The sequence below is a fragment of the Chrysemys picta genome, chromosome 16, assembly GCF_011386835.1.
Source record: "Chrysemys picta bellii isolate R12L10 chromosome 16, ASM1138683v2, whole genome shotgun sequence".
NCBI classification, from domain to species: Eukaryota; Metazoa; Chordata; order Testudines; family Emydidae; genus Chrysemys; species Chrysemys picta.
Genome location: NC_088806.1, coordinates 6065710 through 6087389, shown reverse-complemented (window position 1 = coordinate 6087389; position 21680 = coordinate 6065710). Strand labels below are relative to the sequence as shown.

Below are 21680 nucleotides of genomic sequence, written 5' to 3'. Positions count from 1 at the left end.
AATGTTAAATAAGACACAGAATGAATAAAGTTTTCCTAGGTTTTGTTTCTGTTGGATTTATTGTATTATGTATAGTGTTTAATATAAAAATCAGGTAGTAGGGTTTACAATGTTATAACAAGAGATTATGCTATTACCATTATCCAGTCAACTTGTACACTACTATTTTGAATTTGTGATAATTCACAGAGAGAGAAAGAAGAAAGCTGAATTTAGAGGACAATTATTAACCAGATTCCTGGTTATTCACCAGCCACTTTGCTCCAGTCCATAGCACACAGCACCATAAACCCAGTAGAATCTGGCCAAGAGACTGTTCACCTCAAATTGTCATCTGCTACACTCCCTCCTCCCCCCCCCCCCATTCCCAGTCACCACTATTCAGGAGATAGCTAAGTGAAAAGGTGGCATGGCTGAAGCAAGTGCCTATACACAAATGCAAGAAGCCTGGGAAACAAACAGGGAGAACTGGAAGTCCTGGCACAGTCAGGGAACTATGATGCGATTGGAATAACAGAGACTTGGTGGGATAACTCACATGACTGGAGTACCGTCATGGATGGATATAAACTGTTCAGGAAGGACAGGCAGGGCAGAAAAGGTGGGGGAGTTGCGTTGTATGTAAGAGAGGAGTATGACTGCTCAGAGCTCCGGTATGAAACTGCAGAAAAACCCGAGAGTCTCTGGATAAAGTTGAGAAGTGTGAGCAACAAGGGTGATGTCGTAGTTGGAGTCTGCTATAGATCATCAGACCAGGGGGATGAGGTGGACGAGGCTTTCTTCCGGCAACTAACAGAAGTTTCTAGATCGCAGGCCCTGGTTCTCCTGGTTCTCACCCTATCTGCTGGGAGAGCAATACAGCGGTGCACAGACAATCCAGGAAGTTTTTGGAAAGTGTAGGGGACAATTTCCTGGTGCAAGTGCTGGAGGAATCAACTAGGGGCAGAGCTTTTCTTGACCTGCTGCTCACAAACCAGGGCTCAATGGGTAGTGATCAATGTCTCCATGTCTAGTTGGCAGCTGGTATCAAGCGGAGTGCCCCAAGGGTTGGTCCTGGGGCTGGTTTTGTTCAATATCTTCATTAATGATCTGGAGGATGGCGTGGACTGCACTCTCAGCAAGTTTGCAGATGACACTAAACTGGGAGGAGTGGTAGATACGCTGAAGGGTGGGGATTGGATACAGAGGGACCTAGACAAATTAGAGGATTGGGCCAAAAGAAATCTGATGAGGTTCAACAAGGACAAGTGCAGAGTCCTGCACTTAGGATGGAAGAATCCCATGCACTGCTACAGACTAGGGACTGAATGGCTAGGCAGCAGTTCCGCAGAAAAGGACCTAGGGTTACGGTGGACGAGAAGCTGGATATGAGTCGACAGTGTGCCTTTGTTGCCAAGAAGGCTAACGGCATTTTGGGCTGTATAAGAAGGGGCATTGCCAGCAGATCGAGGGACATGATCATTCCTATCAATTCGACATTGGTGAGGCCTCATCTGGAGTACTGTGTCCAGTTTTGGGCCCCACACTACAAGAAGGATGTGGAAAAATTGGAAAAAGTCCAGCGGAGGACAACAAAACTGATTAGGGGGCTGGAGCACATGACTTATGAGGACAGGCTGAGGGAACTGGGATTTTAGTCTGCAGAAGAGAAGAATGAGGGGGGATTTGATAGCTGCTTTCAACTACCTGAAAGGGGAGTCCAAAGAGGATGAGACTGTTCTCAGTGGTACCAGATGACAGAACAAGGAATAATGCTCTCAAGTTGCAGTGGGGGAGATTTAGGTTGGATATTAGGAAAAACTTTCTCCCTAGGAGGGTGGTGAAGCACTGGAATGGGTTAGCTAGGGAGGTGGTGGAATCTCCTTCCTTAGAGGTTTTTAAGGTGAGGCTTGACAAAGCACTGGCTGGGATAATTTAGTTGGGAATTGGTCCTGCTTTGAGCAGGTGGTTGGACTAGATGACCTCCTGAGTTCCCTTCCAACCCTGATACTCTATGATTCTATGATACTGTATCACACACAGCACTTGAGTACAGTAATCCAACAAAGGGAAATTTATTTAACAAGGGATAGAGATTTAAACAGAAACAAATGTGAGTGATGGAAACCAACCGTTACTGAAAAACAAAATCACAAAATGCAACCTACACTTTTTAATAGTTACCTTTCCTATCTAAGTAGATTCTCACATCACACTTCAGTCTATTGCAGTGATTGCTAGTCCCTAGAAGCCAGGGCCCTGCCTTTCATAATGCACCACTGGTTGCTAAAGATCTCCTTGGTGAATGGACCCAGAGTGTTTTTCTTCACCCTGTTATAAACTGAATCAGTCTTTTGTCTTTATTCACAGAAAGGATGATCTCCTCATTGTCATATTGTCCTTGTCACTTCCAGAGGGTTTCGATGTCTATACTTTTTGACAGTTTTCCATTGGCTTTTCTGGGTTGGTGCAAAGGTTGACAATGGAGCAATACATTGCATAACTGACCAGCAAGGGACGGGTGACAATTCCCTCCCACTTGAATGTGCCATCCCCACCAAGACCTATGATTGGGGTGACTCACTTTCATGACAATACCATATGGGCATAATTTTCAATGTACTTACATTACTCCTTCAATAGGACTCGTACACACCTCTTGCAGTGATTAGGAGTAACAATAATTTACAAGCTTTCAGTAGAGATTTCACTGCCATGCTTCCTGGATAAATATCATAAAATCAGTGTATTAGGTGTGGTGAGTTTCTCAGGTCTGAGACAGGAGTTGCTTGTGAAAAACAGTGACCCCTTTGCCAATTGGCACTAATGAGCTTGTCCCACCCTGATATAATAGAAAGGCCAGCAGAAAAAATAGAGAAAAGGACAATAAGATACTAACATGACAATGGTTCGAACTCTCCATTTCTCTCAGTCTTTGTGTTGATGGGTACTAAGAGCTGTAGCTACAATTGATGTCATGACTTGCTTCCCATAGGGCAGGGGTCGGCAACCTGCAGCATGCATGCCATTTTTGATAGCACGCTGTTGCCTGCCGGAGTCCTGGCCCTACTCAGCCCCCCCTCTCTTGTGGGGGCAGGAGGCAGAAGCTTGGTCCTGCTGGTAGCCAAGCTTCCCCCTCCCCCGCTTCTTTCCCCAGTGTGATGCTTTCCTGCCCCTCCCCCTGCCTGCCGCCAATCAGCTGATCACCCTTGCCAGGGGGAGAGCGGAGCTGCTCCAGGGAGAAGGCAGAGAAGAGGTGGGGAAAGGGGTGCGGATGGGGCATATCCCCTCCAGCCCCTTGCTGTGAGCACCCCCATGAGCCGAGCACCCCAGCCCACTGCCCTGACCCCCCACACACACCCAGCCTTCTGCCTTGACCCCTGCATCCCCCACACACCCAGCCCTCTGCCCTGACCCCTGCACTCACCACACACCTCCAGCCCCCGTTCTGACTCCTGTACCCCCACACATACCCAGCCCCCCCACACTCCATGCCCTGACTCTTGCACCCCCCCCCACATCCCCACCCCCACCCTGAGCACCAAACAGGAGCTCCTGCACCCCCCACACATTCCCACCTGCACCCCTGGTCTGGGGTCCCAGCTCCTCTTTTTTTCTGACCCCTGCTCTTCTTCATTTAAATATAATTTGAAAAGTTCCCAATATAACTGCTCTTCAGCAAAACCCAGAGCAACATGAGAACAACTGGAAATGATACGATCTGTATCATTTGTATCAAACTGTATCATTGGTGACTCTAACAATAACTTTACAATAGGAGAATTGTGATGCTCCCTAGTTCCTGATAGGAAGAGCACACTCAGATTATTCATGGGACAATAGAAAGGACAAATAGGTCCACCTAAAAAGAGGGCAAACTGCAAAAGGCAAAAATGGGCCACTCATCTGGACAAGCTGAGGGATAACAGTGCTGCAAACAGTTCAAACAGCTTTAAAAGTTACTATGTGGGAATCAGGAAAAGTATTAAAGAAAAAAAATATTGATTGACTTAGACGTTTTTATGATGTTAAGCTCCATTGCAGCTTCTCTGATGGCTAATATAGGCTGAGTGCCAAGAGAAAGTATTCCCACACTCAATACATTCATAGGGCCGGTCACCTATGTGGATTCTCTGATGTTTAGAAAGGTCTGAGCTGGTAGTGAAACATTTTCCACACACGTGGCATTCATAGGGCCTCTCCCGTGTGGATTCTCTGATGTTCAGAAAGGGCTGAGCTGCTAGTGAAGCTTTTCCCACACTCACTGCATTCATAGGGCCTCTCCCCTGTGTGGATTCTCTGATGGCGAAAAAGGCCTGATCTTTGAGTGAAGCTTTTCCCACACTCAGTGCATTCGTACGGCCTCTCCCCTGTGTGGATTCTCTGATGATCAGAAAGGCCTGATCTTTGAGTTAAGTTTTTCCCACACTCAGTGCATGTATTTTTCCTCTTTCTCCTGAGGATTTCCTGCTGTGTTGTGGTTTCCTTGACGCCCTTCTGAGTTCCCCAACAGGAAATAAATTGACCCACTTTCTCCCCTGGCTGGTTTCCCTGCTCTCTCTCTGGTCTGTGCTGAATTTCACAAGATTTTCCCTGATCAAGACTCCTGGACAAATTCCTTTTTGATCTTGGTGATAATGCTCTGTGGTTATCCACTTGCTCAACATTTTCTGGCTGAGAATTCTGCTCCTCATTCTCATATACCATTGCATCACCTGCTGTGACAGAGACAGAAACCTCAAATAGGGATGGAAAGGGGAAGACCAAATCAAAACAAGTGCTGGAGAGGGGTCAAATAAAATTCAGGAACTGAATTCCCCCAAGACTCTTCCCCCAAATAGAAGAGAGGAGGGGGATCAATTCAGCCTTCACATCCCATTGAAATTCTCAGGGGCAAGGCAGGAATGTCTGTTAGGAACTACAGGAAGCCATGAGCTATATTTACCCTGAGGATACGACCCCTGCTAGGAACAATAATGAAACGAGACATCTCCCAAGGGCTTTGTAGGGCATCCCAGATGTGTTCTTCAGGTACTTACAGATTCTGAGTTGGTTTAATGTTTCCTCAACTGTGCAGGGAGCTTTCAAGATCTCTCTTTCCTCTGAACCCTGGAGGTCTGGGACCCATGGCTCTTCCCCTTGTTCCAGCTGGGAGATCACATCAGGTTTGGAAACTGGAAACCCTGCTCAGATGAAACAAAACAAAGGAGTTCAGGTGATTTCATAAGACATTGTCATAAAAAACATTCTATTAATTTAACTTCAGTGCTTAGTGTGACCTGGTGTAGTCCTCACTGAAAATGCCAAGGTCAGGGCAGGCTGAAAAAGGGAGAGCAGATGCTCCCAAAACTGGTGGTTAACACTGAAGTTAAACTCACCGACCGGTCACAAACTGTGCTTCTGATCCCCCACACTGGTTATTGAGAAGCTGGAAAAAAACAACCCACTGCCCCCTTTATTGCATTCCAGTTCTCTAACTCCCAATCAGCACCTAGGTCCACTACAGTGAGAGGTTATTTAAAAACTCTGCTCACATAAACAAGATGTTCTTCTGACCCCAAGGGTCAGCCACATTAGCAGGTCAGTATAGGTTTGGATCTTCTACACTAAAGGTATTTTGGGTATGCTAAAGGATTGGCTGTCAGCATGGTTTAAGAATGAAAGAAAGAACAAAAAGTTGTTAAATGTGAAAGCGGTCAGATACATTCAGAAATCTATATATCAGGTTCTTAGCAGTATTGGTGAGTTGCTGGCTTGAAAGTCCATCTGGAACACATCCACAACTTGGATGGATCATTCAATCCTTTGTTCAAGGCTTCAGTTTGTTGAGAAGTTGCTCCAGAGGTAGGAAGAGGGATTGAAGACAAAATGGAGATGCTGCTGCTGCCCTTTATATTCCTTTTGCCATGTGGCTTTTACTTCCTGTATCCCAAACACAAGCCTCACAGCACATGGCATGGAAAAGCCTGGAGGTCTCAGTACACAGGCATACCCCGCATGTCTTGCTGACTCAATAGGTGCGTCCCCTTGGTCCTTTCCATGGGCTTATTGTACAGCTGATGACCCTGAATGGGCCATTGAACAGGCGAGGCAGTGCCGATGCCAATATGTCTGGGGGTATCACCTAGAAACACTGCACAATCTGGAAATACAGATATACCCTGCATATCTATAACTCACAATACAATGGTGATAAAAAACATAGAAACAAAATTATCATACCTGGAAAATCGTAACATTTTCACTGACACCTTACATGGCATATCTAGCATGATTCATTGCAATTTTATCATACTGGTATTAATAAAATAAATAATAAAGTGTCTCACAATTCCATACAGTGTCACACTTCGTAAACCAGTAAATTCCCAGGACCAGCTCCTTGAAGATGCCGAACACTCTGCTTATGAGGGATTGAAATACACATATATCTACTGGGAACACACACAGACAGACACTGTGTCAGTCTGTACCCCTATGTTCACTCTTCTAGAAAATTATGATAAATTTTGTACATAGTCTGGCTTGTGAGGTATCATTTGAAAACGCATAATCTACTGAATATTATCCTCCTGTTAAAATGTGTAGCAACACTGTATGTTAAAGTGATGAGATTTTACTGTATGATATTACTGAAAAAGTTACAATTCTGGGGAACACCCACAAACCAGTTCCTCAGAGACAGCAAGGCATACATCTGGTCAAATAGCCATTCTCTGGAGGGGGAAGGTGTGAAGAAGACATTTACATTCCTTCATAGGGACCACTGGAAGCTCATATTTACAACAGACAGCCTGTCACCATGACTCAGCTGAGAACTGAAGTTGTTTCTAGTACAAAGGACTGAACTATTAAAAGAGGTGAGGAAAATGCTTGACTCTCTCTTCCCTTTCCCTCTGCGCATAAAAACTCCTGAAGAACTGAACTTGGGCGGCAGGGGTGGGTTGGGGGAGTCCTGGCTGAAAGGAAAGCCAGCCTGTCTCAGCATATGGTGAGAGAAACACTTGCTTTGAATCCGTTTTAGCTTGTCAAGTTAAACATTAGTTCGTGTTTTATCTTGCATTTCTTTTGTAAACAATTCTGACTTTAATGCCTCATTACCCATAGTCACTTAACTACCCCACCCCCAAAAAAAGATTTTAAACAATCTTGTTTTATTGTTCTATCTAACCAGTGTGTTTGGATTACAAGGTTGGCGCATGTCATTTTCCACTGATGAAATGACAGACTTCGTATGAGCTTGCTTTGTTCAGTAGAGTTCTGGACAGGGCAAGATGTACATTTCTGTGGGAAGTCTGGGACCAGAGAATTTTCTGGGGTTCTCCTGTGGGGTACTGTAATTTGTGAGTCACTAACTAGCAGCACTCAATACTGTGTAGCTGGAAGAGAGTTACATGCTGGAGACTATGTGTTACCTGCCCAGGAGTGGCTGTTCTCACAGTAAAGCAGTGTAAAAGGCACCCCAGCTTGGGGAACTGAGGGGACACAGCTATTCAACAGTCCAGATTGTACTGTGGTTAATGTCACAGACACTCAATTTCAAAGAGTCTCCTAAAACACCGAGAAACTAAATCCATGTCCCAGAAATTGAAGTCTCCAGAGAGAGGGCAAGTCACCCTGGCACTGCTTCTTGCTGACAGACAGGTCCAGAGACAATGAGAGAGTCCTGGGGAAGCTGGGAACAGTAAGCATGGGCTGGTAGGGTTCAGTGGAGAAAGGGAACAGGAAGGGCAGGGATATTACTGAATGCAGGATCTCGGCAGTACTAGATGTCCGGATAGCACATATTGCAGCCCATTGGAAAACATAATCCCAACTATATATACAAAATGATAGGGTCTAAATTAGCAGTTTCCACTGAAGAGAGGGATCTTGGAGTCACTGTGGATAGTTCTCTGAAAATATCCACTCAAGGTGCAGAGGCAATCAGAAAGTATCATATTGACTCTACATAAATCCATAGTATGCCGACATCTTGAATATTGTGGGCAGATGTGGTCGCCTCATCTCAAAAAAGTTGTATTGAAATTGGAAAAGGTTCAGAAAAGGACAAAAAAAAATTATTAGGGATATGGAACAACTTCTGTATCAGGAGAGATTAAAAAGACTGGGACTTTTCAGCTTGGAAAAGAGACGACTAAGGGGAATATGAGAGAGGTCTATAAAATCATGACTGGTGTGGAGTGAGTAAATAAGGAAGTGTTATTTATTTCTTCTCATAACACAAGGACTAGGAATCACCCAATGAAATTAATAGGCAGCAGGTTTAAAACAAACAAAAGGAAGTATTTCTTCACACAACACACTGTCAACCTGTGGAACTCTTTGCCAAAGAATGTTGTGAAGGCAAAGACTGTAACAGGGTTAAAAAAAAGAACATGATAAATTCATGCCCATCAATGGCTATTAGCGAGGATGGGCAGGGATGGTGGGCCTAACCTCTGTTTGCCATAAGCTGGGAATGGGTGACAGAAGATGAATCACTTGATGATTACCTGTTCTGTTCATTCCCTTTGGGACACCTGGCATTGGTCACTGTTGGAAAACAGGATACTGGGCTAGATGGACCTTTGGTCTGACCCAGTGTGGCCATTCTTATGTACTAAGGAATCTAGTGAGTCCAGTGTAACAGGAGGGAGTTGGTAAATCCCTGGGTGTGGCGAACACTGGGAAATTAGAAGCTATAATTCAGGAGCAACAGACTCTAATTAGTCTGGAAAAGCAGAATGTAAAGAATAAGAATCGGGGTCATGTGACTTTGGGAATGAGGTAGTCAAAAATCTAGGGAGCCTGTAGAGAAGAGAGATTGTGACTGTTACACATGGTGATGGGGGAGCAAGACTCTCCATGTCTCAAGAAGTTTCATTACCAACCTAAACCATTTTCACATGCTGGGGTTCAATCCAGAGCAGTGAGGAGTTGTGTCATCTGTAATCCTGGATGAGATTTAGTGTTCTGCTGCTGGAGCTCCCCTGTCTGGATACCCCCAGCCAGCATTCAAAGACACATTGAGTGTCTGTGTGATAAGTAACCCTGGACCAGCAGCTCTGACTCCAGCAGCCTGCTTGTTACACCCCATGCACATTCTGGTCTGGGTGGAGTAGGCTCAGTGTTTGAAGAGAAGGTCAGCGGTAGGAAGCTTCTGTTATATATATATTTCACACTGTGCGATACTACTCCTGTGCTCTGTTCCCAAAGTGTTCTGCAGTGGGGGAGGGTCTCTGGTAGTGTGTGTGTCACTGGCATATTGGGGTGATGCTGAAACAGGACAAAGTAGAGTTGGCTTTGTGCGGGTGGCGTGAATCTTCTCTTTTCATTTCCCCTTCCAAGAACCGACGGGACAGGAATCCTTACCCAGCGAGGTCACATTCTCATAATTCTCCTGCATGACGTCTCTGTAGAGGGCTCTCTGAACGGGGTCCAGCAGAGCCCACTCTTCCCTGGTGAAATAAACAGCCACCTCCTCGAAGGTCACCAGCTTCTGAAAGAGCAAGAGTCTCACATTCAGTACCTGCTGCCCCACTATTCGTGGGGGAGAAGAGCCAATCAAATGGAAGCTCTGGGTGACTCACAGTCAACACAGTCCCACTCCCACTCCACTCAGAGGATCCAGGAATCAGCAGAGTGAGGGGATGAAGAGAGAGCCCCTTGTCTCTCCCAGAAGATCTATCACACACCTACTAGTCACAGACTGATACAGGAGATGGAGCCCCTAGCAGGGTTCAGGAAGAGCTCTCTGGGAAGAAGCACAACACACTCCTCATTGTGAGGAGCTGGATATGAAGGGAGGAGAATCTCCCCTAAGCCTGACTGGTGGGTGCCCCCTTCACATCTTAGAGCAGTTGGTTAGTCAGTTCAGGCTCCAGCACTGAGAGTCTGGTCAGTTTTCCTAGCCCAGTGTAGGTGGGTTATTTTCTGTTCCACAAATTAGAGCATTTCCACCTCCGAACCTCTTGGGCCTGTTCCTAGAATCTAGGCCACTTATTAAACAACTCCCAGCAGGTTTGCCACACCCTGCACTCCTCCCTTTCTCCACCTTGTGCATTTCCTGCACTGCTCCAACCCAGACTGAGCAAACCTTCCTATCTCCGGTATATTTTCTGTCCTTCTCACTCCTGCAGGAACAAACCAGCAACCCCCAATAATTGCTACCTGAACTGGCTCCTCTGCAGCCATTTCTCTCCTCTGTCCCATGGGAGGACGGGATGAACTGGAGCAAAACAGGGACGTCATTCTGCAGCCTGGCAGGGCGAGAAAGGCAGTTGTGGAGTTCTCAGAACAGGCTTTAGTTAATTTCACATCACAATTCCCCCAGGCTCTTTTCCTGCAGACAGACATCCTAGATTCTGCTACACTGGGAAAATGCTTGATCTCTTTATTACAGTGTAGACCTGGCCCCTCCTGCCAGGCTAAGCCAACAGACATATTTTTAACCTCCCTGTGATGTCCTGTACCTCGGTTATTAGCAGCCCGCAGAACCCCGAGCCAGGGTCCCACCAGATATTCCCTGGGTCCCAGCTCCCAGAGTCCCTGACCAGGGACACCAGATACCCCTCAGAGCACCAGCAGCCACGGAACCCCCACCAGACCATCACTGCCAGGTTGGGAATCATAAGAACATAAGAATGGCCATACTGAGTCAGACCAAGGGTCCCTCCAGCCCAGTATCCTGTCTACCGACAATGGCCAATGCCAGGTGCCCCAGAGGGAGTGAACCTAACAGGTAATGATCAAGTGATCTCTCTCCTGCCATCCATCTCCACCCTCTGACAAACAGAGGCTAGGGACACCATTCCTTACCCATCCTGGCTAATAGCTATTAATGGACTTAACCTCCATGAATGTATCCAATTCTCTTTTAAACCCTGTTAAAGTCCTAGCCTTCACAACCTCCTCAGGCAAGAAGTTCCACAGGTTGACTCTACGCTGTGTGAAGAACTTCCTTTTATTTGTTTTAAACCTGCTGCCCATTAATTTCATTTGGTGGCCCCTTATTTCTTATATTATGGGAACAAGTAAATAACTTTTCCTTATTCACTTTCTCTACACCACTCATGATTTCATATACCACTATCATATCCCCCCTTAGTCTCCTCTTTTCCAAGCTGAAAAGTCCTAGCCTCTTTAATCTCTCCTCATATGGGACCTGTTCCAACCCCCTAATCATTTTAGTTGCCCTTCTCTGAACCTTTTCTAATACCAGGATACCTTTTTTGAGATGAGGAGACCACATCTGTTCGCAGTATTCAAGATGTGAGTGTACCATGGATTTATATAAGGGGAATAAGATATTATCCATCTTATTCTCTATCACTTTTTTAATGATTCCTAACATTCTGTTTGCTTTTTGGACTGCCACTGCACACTGCGTGGACGTCTTCAAAGAACTATCCATGATGACTCCAAGATCTTTTTCCTGATTAGTTGTAGCTAAATTAGCCCCCATCATATTGTATGTGTAGTTGGGGTTATTTTTTCCAATGTACATTACATTACGTTTATCCACATTAAATTTAATTTGCCATTTTGTTGCCCAATCACTTAGTTTTGTGAGATCTTTTTGAAGTTCTTCACAGTCTGCTTTGGTCTTTATTTTGAGTAGTTTAGTATCGTCGTTGAATAGGATTGGTCCTAGGACTGATCCTTGGGGAACACCACTAGTTACCCCTCTCCATACTGAAAATTTACCATTTATTCCTACCCTTTGTTCCCTCTCTTTTAACCAGTTCTCAATCCATGAATGGATCTTCCCTCTTATCCCATGACTACTTAATTTACATAAGAGCCTTTGGTGAGGGACCTTGTCAAAGGCTTTCTGGAAATTTAAGTACACTATATCCACCGGATCCCCCTTGTCCACATGTTTGCTGACCCCTTCAAAGAACTCTAAAAGATTAAGTAACAGAGGGGTAGCCGTGTTAGTCTGAATCTGTAAAAAGCAACAGAGGGTCCTGTTGGACCTTTGAGACTAACAGAAGTATTGGGAGCATAAGCTTTCGTGGGCAAGAGCATCTGAAGAAGTGAGGTTCTTACCCACGAAAGCTTATGCTCCCAATACTTCTGTTAGTCTCAAAGGTGACACAGGACCCTCTGTTGCTCTAAAAGATTAGTAAGACATGATTTCCCTTTACAGAAACCGTGTTGACTTTTGCCCAACAATATATGTTTTTCTATGTGTCTGACAATTTTATTCTTTACTATTGTTTCAACTAATTTGCCTGGTACTGACGTTAGACTTACCGGTCTGTAATTGCTGGGATCACCTCTAGAGCCCTTTTAAAATATTGGCATTATATTACCCAAAGGGTTCCCCCCACCAAGAGCCCCGAGGAGCCACAGACCCCCTCTAAAAGGACCCCCCACTGGGAACTCAGTCCCTCACTGTGGATACAAAGTTTTCACGGTGATTGGCAGTAGCCGGGGAACACCGGGCAGTGCTTGGATTAGGATTCTGGCACCAGCTGATGAGTGAGAAGGAGCGTGGTCAGTAGTAGCAACCAGAGCCTCCAGCTAGTGGCCCCAGATAGCCCCTTGTATCCAGAGTTGCCAGCCAGGGACCCCCACAGATATTCCCTGGGACCTAGCCCCCAGAGTCCCTGGCCAGGAACTCGATACCCCTCAGAGCTCCACCAGTAAGGGAATCTCCACCAGACATTTACTATCAGCTTGGGAACCCAAAAGGATTCCATGCACTAAGAGCCCCCAAAGTGGTCAGAGAACCCCCAAAAGGACCCTGCTCTGGGAGCTCAGTCACTCACTGCCTGCCTGGGATTCCCTCACTGCCTGCCTAGGACCCCCACCTGCCCTCCAGCAGGATCTGCCATGCCGTTTGCCTGGGACATCCTCCTCCTCCCAGCTGGACTCTCTGATGCTTTACAGCAGGACCCCTCACTCTGCTTCCCTGGCATCCCCTGACCTAGCACCGGGGATCCTCACGACAGCTCTGTGCACAGGGCATGGCAACGATCCCAGGAGCCAGTGGGGGAAGCCTAGACAGAGCCCCTGGCACAGCACCAGGCACCCTCTATCCCCCTCTCCCACCTCCCCAAGAGACACCCACCCCCACTGTTCTTCAGCCAACAGGCCCCCAGCGATACTCACCTCCAGGACCCATAGCCTCAGCGCTGGGCACATCAGAACCACCCCCCAAAACCCCAAACCTCCAGAAGTCACGGACCTTACTAGGGTACCCCCTGACCAGTCACCCAGAGACCTCCCCCAGCACAATGCCCCTTCAGCTGCAGCTGCAATCTCCCCACACAGCCAAGCCCCTGCACCCAGCAAGAGTGTTACATCACAGAGTCTGATAAGCGGATAGAAAGTTATCACCACCCCCAGTTGGCCAGTCACAAGGCAGAGGGAACCCTGGGGGATGCTTCTTTAACAGGAGAATGGAAGGCCTGGAGGGCCAAAATAGGTAAGAAATTTCCATGCCGTCACTAGCAAATAATGGCCACCGTGGATCCACTCCAGAGGTGACTACATCTTAGCACTGCAGGAAGCAGCTCCTCACACAGACCATTTATCATGGGCTTTGGATACTTCTAGATCCATGCTGCACTCAGAGTGACCCACTCATCCTGTGCCAGCTGGAGAAAAGAAAAGGGTCCAGCCAACTCTCCTGTTACCAATTGGGAACCACTGATCCCCCAAACAGGGGGAGGCCTCTGGCTTTGATGGGTATTAAATATGTGGTTGGTCTCTTTCACCGGCAAACATTTTTAACAGAGATAAAGGAGGGAACAAATGATTCTCAAAGGAGAAGGGAAAGATGATCATAGGGTAATTTAACCCCCTGCAACCTCCAGGATGGAGAACAACTCAGGGCAAGAGGTTCCCTCCAAGGAAGGAGAAGTAGCTGGGATTTAGAAACATGGGGAATGGCCCAAAACCCGACAGGATTTTTAATAGACATTTGATAATGATGTAGAAAGAGGCAAAATCTGAGCTTTGAGATCAATGTTCAGAAACGAAAGAGAAAGGGTGGAAATTTGGGGGATTTTGGATCCATTTTTGCAAATTATAGAGAGGAAAGTGGAATGTCAGAGGGATTTCATATCAGTTGTTGACGAGGTAAAATCTAAGTGTATTTCACATCAATATTTGATAAATGGAGAAGAAATGGGCAACATTTGCAAACATTTTATTTTCATGTTCAAGAATCTGAGAAAAGGTATAAATCGGAGATTTTCTTAGTATTTTATACTTAGAGACAGGGAAAAATCTCAGGGCACATTCAATTAGCAATAAACAGCTAGAGAAAAAGTGGGGCAAATATTTAGGGTATTTTATATCAATCTTTGAGATTTGTAATGAAAACACGTCACAAACTACGCAATTGATAACATGAGAGAAAAAACACCAAGATCTGAGAGGATTTTATATTGCTATTAAAGAACTAGTGGAAAAGGGGGACCGTTTGACTGGATTGTATATGACTGTCCAATACATAAACAGAAAGTGATGGTTTCCCCAACTGCCACCATTCACATGAGCAGCAGGGAGCCTTTTGGGGAGCTGCTTTAAGAGGGCAAGGGAGAGGGAGGGGGAGCTGGAAGGCTCCCTGGATGAGGGAAGGGGCAGCAGTGGGGGATGGGCAGGTGATGGCTGGGGGCAACTGTGTTGGTACTTAGGAGGCAACAACTGGCATTGGGAAATTGGGGTCTGGGCAGTCTCCATGGGGGACACTTGCTCCTCCCTTCCCTACCCTGGCAGAGAACAGGCATCCCATCCCATCCCCACTCCAAGGGCAGCCATGTTTTGGGGAATGACCCAGGGCAACAATTTCCCACCTAAACAAGGACAAATCGCTGCTGATAAAATGGGTGGGAAAATCCCCCCACATCAGAGAGATTTTAAATGGACATTTGAGAATTATGGAGAGATCAGGGGAGAGAAGAGAGCTGATCATTTGAGGGAAAAAGGGGGAATCTCCCCAGATTTTATAGCCACATGTGAGATACTGAGAGAGAGAAAAGGGACAGAACTAGAGAGAATTTGTATCGGGGTGAGAGGCAAGTGGCACAAACAGGGAAAGGATCCAATCAACTCCCCTCCCCCTTTTCCCCACCTGCCACTTCTCCCCCAGGGATTTCCTGGCTTCACAGAGACAGTTTGTTAGGCCCAAAAGGAAAAATTGTAGAGCATTTATGCCAACCTAACTAGAATTAGGCCAACAGAGGTTTCTGGGTAGTCCCCAGGCAAAATCGAAGACACAGTTGTTTAAGCTGGAAAAGTGAGATAAGGGGGGAGCTGCATTCCTGTACCAGATGTGCTAAAAACAGTGTGCTCAGAAGATAGATTAGGAGACATACTGCCTCCACTCCCTGTTTCTGTTCTTTGTATGTCCTTGACTCCCGCGTCTCCTAGTTCTGGTGCTTGTTAACTGTGTTGATAAGGAAGTTGCTGAGACCTTATGAATTGCTTAAGGCTGCTTGAATAGGGGGATAGGTATACATGAATACTAGAAGTTTCTTGCTAACAAAGCGGGGTGGGATGTGGGTTGTTTTAACTATGATGCAACGGAACTGTCTATATAACCCTACTAGTTGTTAAAATAGGGTTACCATATTTTGGGCCTCCAAAAGGAGGACACTCCACGGGGCCCCGGCCCCGCCCCCAGCCCCAACTCCGCCCCTTCCCCAAAGTCTCCGCCCCCTCCCCTGCTTCCCGCGAAAATTTGATTCGCGGGAAGCCTGAAGCAGGTAAGGGGGGGTGTAGGGGGGGCGGAGGCGCGGCCCAGGCTGGCCCCCGAGCGGCTCCAGCCTGGGTCGGCTCCGGCCCTGGCCGACCACCCCCGTCCCGCCCAGAACTGCGGGCCCCTGGGCCCCCGGTCGAGCACCCCCGGCCCGGCCCCCGGGTCCCCGGCCCAGCACCCCTGGCCCGCCCAGCAGCCCCGGGCCCCTGGCCCACCCAGCACCGCCGGCCCCCGGCGGCCCGGCACGCCCCCCGGTGGCCCGGCGCACTCCCCGGCCACCCAGCACCCCCCCGCGGCCCAGCACACCCCCCGGCGGCCCAGCACCCCCGACCCCCGGCGCACTCCCCGACCCCCGGCGCACTCCCTGGCCGCCCGGCACCGCCGGCGGCCCGGCGCACCCCACGGTACCGCCAGTCCCCGGCGGCCCGGCGCACTCCCCAGCCACCCGGCACACTCCCCAGCCACGCGGCACCGGCGCCCCCCCCCGGCACCAGCGGTCCCCGGTGGCCCGGCGCACCCCACACTCCCCAGCCGCCCGGTGCACCGCCGGTCCGGCGCACCCCCCGGCCGCCAGGCACCGCCGGCTCGGCGCACCCCCGGCCCCGGGCCAGCCCCTGGCCCAGGATTTTCCCGGACATGTTCGGCTTTTAGGGATTTCCCCCGGACGGGGATTTGAGTCCCAAAAAGCCGGACATGTCCGGGAAAATCCGGACGTATGGTAACCCTAGTTAAAACCGTGGCTGGTTCTCTCTGGAGACGGGCCGCTCTCTATTGTTGTCTGCACTCCTCAATAAAGAGCTTGTCACTGGACCTTGCTGGTGTTGCCAGTCTCTCTGCGGTCAGACAACGAACTGTGCCGTCTGGGTTCGAGTCCCCGACAAATTCAGCCCCCCCGTCCCGTCCCACTGACCCTTCCCCCTCCCACAACTCCAGCTTCTCCCCCCTGCCCGACACTCCTCCTCCCACCACACCACAGGGGACCCCCCGCGGGTCCCAGTCTCTGCCCCCCCCAAATCCCAGCGGTGCCGGGGGCAGATCCTGCTGCAGCTCCACTGGGGCTGAGGCAGCTCCGAGGCTTCTCCCAGGTTCCCCGGGGCAGAGAGTCACTTTCCTGCCCGGCCCCAGTGCCCCCCGGGGTCTCTCACTCACTATGGGGGTCTGGCCCGAGGGCTGGTGAGGGTATTGCCCGGGGCCACCCAGGGGGCGGGTCCCAGCTGGAGAAAGCCCCTCCCCCCGGCCGGGCACGGAGGGGTTAATGCCGGGCTCTCCCCGCACAGACCCCGGGGAGCAGCAGCTGCTCCGCCCGGGCTCCCGGGTCAGACGGCGACAACAGCAGCGTCCGGTCTGGGCCAGAGCCCCGCCCCCAGGAGCTGCCCCGCCCCCGGGCTTTGTTCTCCTGCCTCCCGGCCCCGCTGCCGCAGTTGCTCCAAGCCCCGGCATGTGCCTGGCAAACCGCGCTTGAGCTCGCACTAAGCATGCGCAGTAATAGCTGCCTAAACCTTCCGTTACCTGGTCTAGGAGAGGGCGGAAGCGCCCCCGGTGCAGGCTGGGAGAAGTAATTCCTGACTCTTTCGGGAACGGAAGTGACGTACGTTCTGGCGGTGAAGACGAGCGTGTCTCGCGCTGGGCGGTTGGAGCCTCTCTGGGAGCCGGAGAAGAGTTTTGTGTCTCCCGTTTCTGGGCATGCGGGAGGAGGAGAGTCCCGCATGCGCAGAGGCAGCGCTCACCCGCTGCGGGGCCGGGCGGAGCAGAAGAGTCTGTGCCGGGGAGACCTTCATTAACCCCCCCGTGCCCGGTTCGGGCCCTGCTCCCGCTGGAGCTGCCCCGGGCTCTGCCCGCCCGCTGCGGCGCTGCAGCCTCCAGGTACCGGAGCGAGCCCCGGGGGCGGGGCCGGGCGGTGACTCTGCCCCAGTGTCCGTGGGGGGGACCCGGCATCTCGCAGCGCCGGGATCTGCTCCCTGGGGGCAGCGCCCGCGGGGGGCTCGGAACTGCTGTCCCCGCAGGAGCCCAACGCCCCCGGGCCCGGCCAGGCTCTGCCCTGGGGCACCACGGGGGGTCTGGGGAGAGGGGACCAGCCCCCACTGGGGTCCCTGCGTGGGGCTGGGCGGGGGCTGCCGGGCGGGGGCTGCCGGGCGGGGGGGAGACCTGGGAAAGGGGCGGATGGAAAATGTCTGTGCAGCCCGGACATGGGGGGGGGGGGGGAAGAGCAGGTGACCCCCGAGGAGCAGGGAGAGGAAGGGGGGGCTGAGATCCCCTCGGATTTACCGCTGCCCCCTCCCGTGGGGACCCCCCCATCCTCTCCACTCCTGCCCCCTTTCTCCCTAGAGAGCAACGAGCAACATCCAGGGTGACCTCCCTTTTCCCTGAAATCCCTGAGAAGGTCTCTGTTCTCCTACACTGATTGTGCCCCATTTTCTCTCCTTTTCCCCAATGGCCAGTTCAAATCTCAGGTTTGGGGTGTTTCCCCAAATTTTTACCTGCAGTGATTTGTCCTTGTTTAGGTGGGAAATGGTTCCCCTGAGTGATTTCTGAACTGGAAAGAGGGATAATGGGCAGAGGCTGGGAGAGCCCTGAGACAGGGTTATGGCTGGGCTGGGAGTGGCCACTCTCTGCTGGCAACAGGGCATGGAAAGGCCCAGGAAGGGAAGGGAGGAGCAAGCGTCCCCCATGGAGGGCTTCCCAGGCCCAGCTACTTCCCCTCCCCCACCCTGCCCAACCCAGCAGCCCCCTCCCCCCACCACTTGCTAGTCACATTCCCAGACCCCACAGCCAGTGACCACCTCACTCCAGCCCCACTCCTTTCCCCTGTGAAAGTGACATCACCCAGGGCTCCCTGCCTGACATGCGAATGTGAGGCAAGAAGAATCCATCCCATTCTGTTGTTGATTGAATATCGCTATATAATCCCCTCTTTTCATAGAATCATAGAAGGGACCTCAGGAGGTCATCTAGTCCAACCCCCTGCTCAAAGCAGGATCAATCCCAACTAAATCATCCCAGCCAGGGCTTTGTCAAGTCTGACCTTAAAAACCTCTAAGGAAGGAGATTCCACCACCTCCCTAGGTAACCCATTCCAATGCTTCACCCCTCCTAGTGAAAAAGTTTTTCCTAATATCCAACCTAAATCCCCCCCACTGCAACTTGAGAGCATTATTCCTTGTTCTGTCATCTGGTACCACTGAGAACAGTCTAGATCCATCCTCTTTGAAAGCCCCTTTCAGGTAGTTGAAAGCAGCTATCAAATCCCCCCCCCCCCGCCGCCCTTATTCTTCTCTTCTGCAGACTAAACAATCCCAGTTCCCTCTGCCTCTCCTCATAAGTCATGTGCTCCAGCCCCCTAATCATTTTTGTTGCCCTCCGCTGGACTCTTTTCAATTTTTCCACATCCTCCTTGTAGTGTGGGGCCCAAAACTGGACACAGTACTCCAGATGAGGCCTCACCAATGATCACATCCCTCGATCTGCTGGCAATGCTCCTACTTATACAGCCCAAAATGTTGTTAGTCTTCTTGGCAACAAGGGCACACTGTTGACTCATATCCAGCTTCTCGTCCACTGTAACCCCTAGGTCCTTTTCTGCAGAACTGCTTCCTAGCCATTCGGTCCCTAGTCTGTAACAGTGAATGGGATTCTTCTGTCCTAAGTGCAGGACTCTGCACTTGTCCTTGTTGAACCTCATCAGGTTTCTTTTGGCCCAATCCTCTAATTTGTCTAGGTCCCTCTGTATCCTATCCCTACCCTCCAGCGTACCTACCACTCCTCCCAGTTTAGTGTCATCTGCAAACTTGCTGAGAATGCAGTCCACGCCATCCTCTAGATCATTAATTTTCTCTTGAACTGTTGAATGGTGAGATAAAATCTCCCCAGATGTTGATGCTTCTCTCTTATATTGGCAAATATTTAGTTTGTGCCCCATTTTCTCCTCAGTTCTGAAATATTGATATCAAATTCTTCAAAAATCTGTCCATTTTTCTCTCCTGGTGTCTAACTGATTTATTATTCCTGGAGATTTTCCCATCTAATTATCGGAGAACATGAAACCTCCTTGGGTGTTGCCATTCCTCAACTTCTTGAAGATTGATTAATATAAAACCCTTGCAAATTTTGCCCTTTTGTCTCTATCAAAGATTGACCTGAAATCCATTCAAATTTTAACTCTTTCCCTTGTGTCAACTACTGCTAGAAAATTCCTCAAACTTTTCCCATTTTCCCTTAACTTGTGATAAGGATGCTAAAATTCCCCATATTTGCAGCCTGTTCTTTTTATTACTAAACACTGATTTCAAACATCAGATGTTACCATTTCCCATAGTATTATCCAGCTCTGATTTGAAAAAAATCCTTACTGGTCTGGAGGTGCTCCTCGTGGGTTATAATTGCAGCTTCTTCTACATTTTTGGAGGGAACCTGTTGCTTGACTCTTTCTCCATGTTGGAGTTTGCAGGATGACCTCCGCTCCCAGGCCTTCCCAATCTGATGCCTGAAATCCCACCCCTCTCCCGGATCAGGCCCTGTATCTCTCCCCAATCCCTTCCTGTACAAACCCAGACAGAGATCTGGGCCTCTGATGTGCTGGAGATGGCACAGACCTCAACAGAGATCAGGCCCCCCATTGTGGAAGGCTCTGCACAGACCCTGACCAAGAGCTGGATCCCCATTGTGACGAATGTGGCACAAACCATGACTGAGGTCAGGGCTCCTATCGTACTGAACATGGCTCTGACCTGGACTGAGCTCAGGGCCCCTGGTGTGCTGGGTGCTGCACAGACCTTGACCAAGTTTGGGGCCCTCATTCTGCCTGGTACTGCAGGGTCCAAGATCAGGGTCCCTATTGTGCCACACATGGCAGAGACCCCGACTGACATCACAGACCCTCTTTCAATGTTCCCTCTCATTTTTCCCATGCATGTGCAGAATGAATTTTGTGATGTGCCTCAATATGGAAGTGATGTGTGGCGGGGGTAGGGCCGAGGGGTTTGGAGTGTGGGAGTGGACGAAGGGCCGGGGTAGAGGTAGAGGATGTGGCGGGAGGGGGTGTAAGGGCTCTGGCTGGGAGTGCAGATTCCCCCCAGCCCTCTCTCCCCTCAGCAGAATCTGGGTTGGCGGGGGAAGGCACCTCTCCCTGGCTGCAGCAGTTCTGGGGCTGTGGCTGAGCGAGAGGCACCTCTCCCTTGCAACTAGGGGACTGGAGGAGAGCATCTCTTCCTGCCTCTCCCTGCCGTGACAGGTCCGGGGGCTGGGGGAGAGGCATCTCTCCCCGTCGCAGCCCTGAGTGCTGCGCGGCCCTTGATAAGCTGCTGCACGGCCAGGCAGCTTAGAGGGAATTTAGCTCTCTTTTGCCAGGCACTACATAGACCCCATCTGAGGTCAGGTCCTCTGTTGTGCAGGGCCCTGCACAGACACTGACCAAGATCAGGGTCCCCATTGTGACCGGTGCTGCACACACCAAGGGTATGTTGACACTACCATTAAAAACCCACAGCTCGCCCATGCCAGCTGACTCAGGCTCACAGGGCTCAGGCTAAGGGGCTGTTTAATTGCAGTGTAGATGTCTGGGCTCGGGCTGGAGCCAGGCTGTAGGACCCTGCGAGGTGGGAGGATGCCAGACCTTGGGCTGGTGCCTAAGGAGGTGTGGTGTGGAAAAACTGCTCTGTCTTAATTTGCTACTTAGGGTGTACTGAGAATGCTCAATAACATCTGCTGAAGCCACTGCCCTTCACTCTGCCCTTACTTGGCATCAGATTGTGTGGACTGCTTTTTACTGGGGTTAAAAAGGGGCAAAGGGGGTTGGCCAGGGTCTGAGCTGGGGGTGGAAATTGACTGGCCGGGGTGGGGTGGAGTGTCAAGCATCTGGAGGCAGGGTTAGGATAGGGGCTGAGGGGCAAAATCAGGGGGGGGGGGGGGGAGGAGCTGGGGTTAAGCCCAGGGGTGCAGCACTGCCAGACTGTGACAGAGGGCAAAACCCCAGCACAGGCAGGGGTAACAGTTACCTCGGTGGACTGAG

At 50.0% G+C, this 21680-nt stretch overlaps 1 protein-coding gene and 1 pseudogene across 7 annotated transcripts in view; one reads left to right on the top strand and one right to left on the bottom strand.

Annotated features, from left to right (window-relative positions):
* The window catches only part of LOC122174611 (zinc finger protein 620-like), a 40255-nt gene extending 22871 nt beyond the window's left edge, over positions 1 to 17384 (bottom strand). For 2 of the 7 annotated variants that reach the window (XR_010593185.1, XR_010593187.1), the window contains exons 1-5: positions 17186 to 17384; positions 10132 to 10220; positions 9334 to 9460; positions 5019 to 5162; positions 2607 to 2701 (exon numbers count right to left, since the gene is read on the bottom strand). Coding sequence is in view for 4 of the 7 variants with exons in the window: in XM_065570083.1 (XP_065426155.1) it covers positions 4168 to 4697; positions 5019 to 5162; positions 9334 to 9460; positions 10132 to 10220; positions 17186 to 17384 (1089 nt within the window). In the remaining 3 variants the exon portion in view is untranslated. The other 5 variants (XM_065570086.1, XM_065570083.1, XM_065570084.1 and 2 more) reach the window with 5 other exon arrangements.
* LOC103306722 (zinc finger protein 271-like) overlaps positions 17360 to 21680 on the top strand; it is a 47589-nt pseudogene continuing 43268 nt past the window's right edge.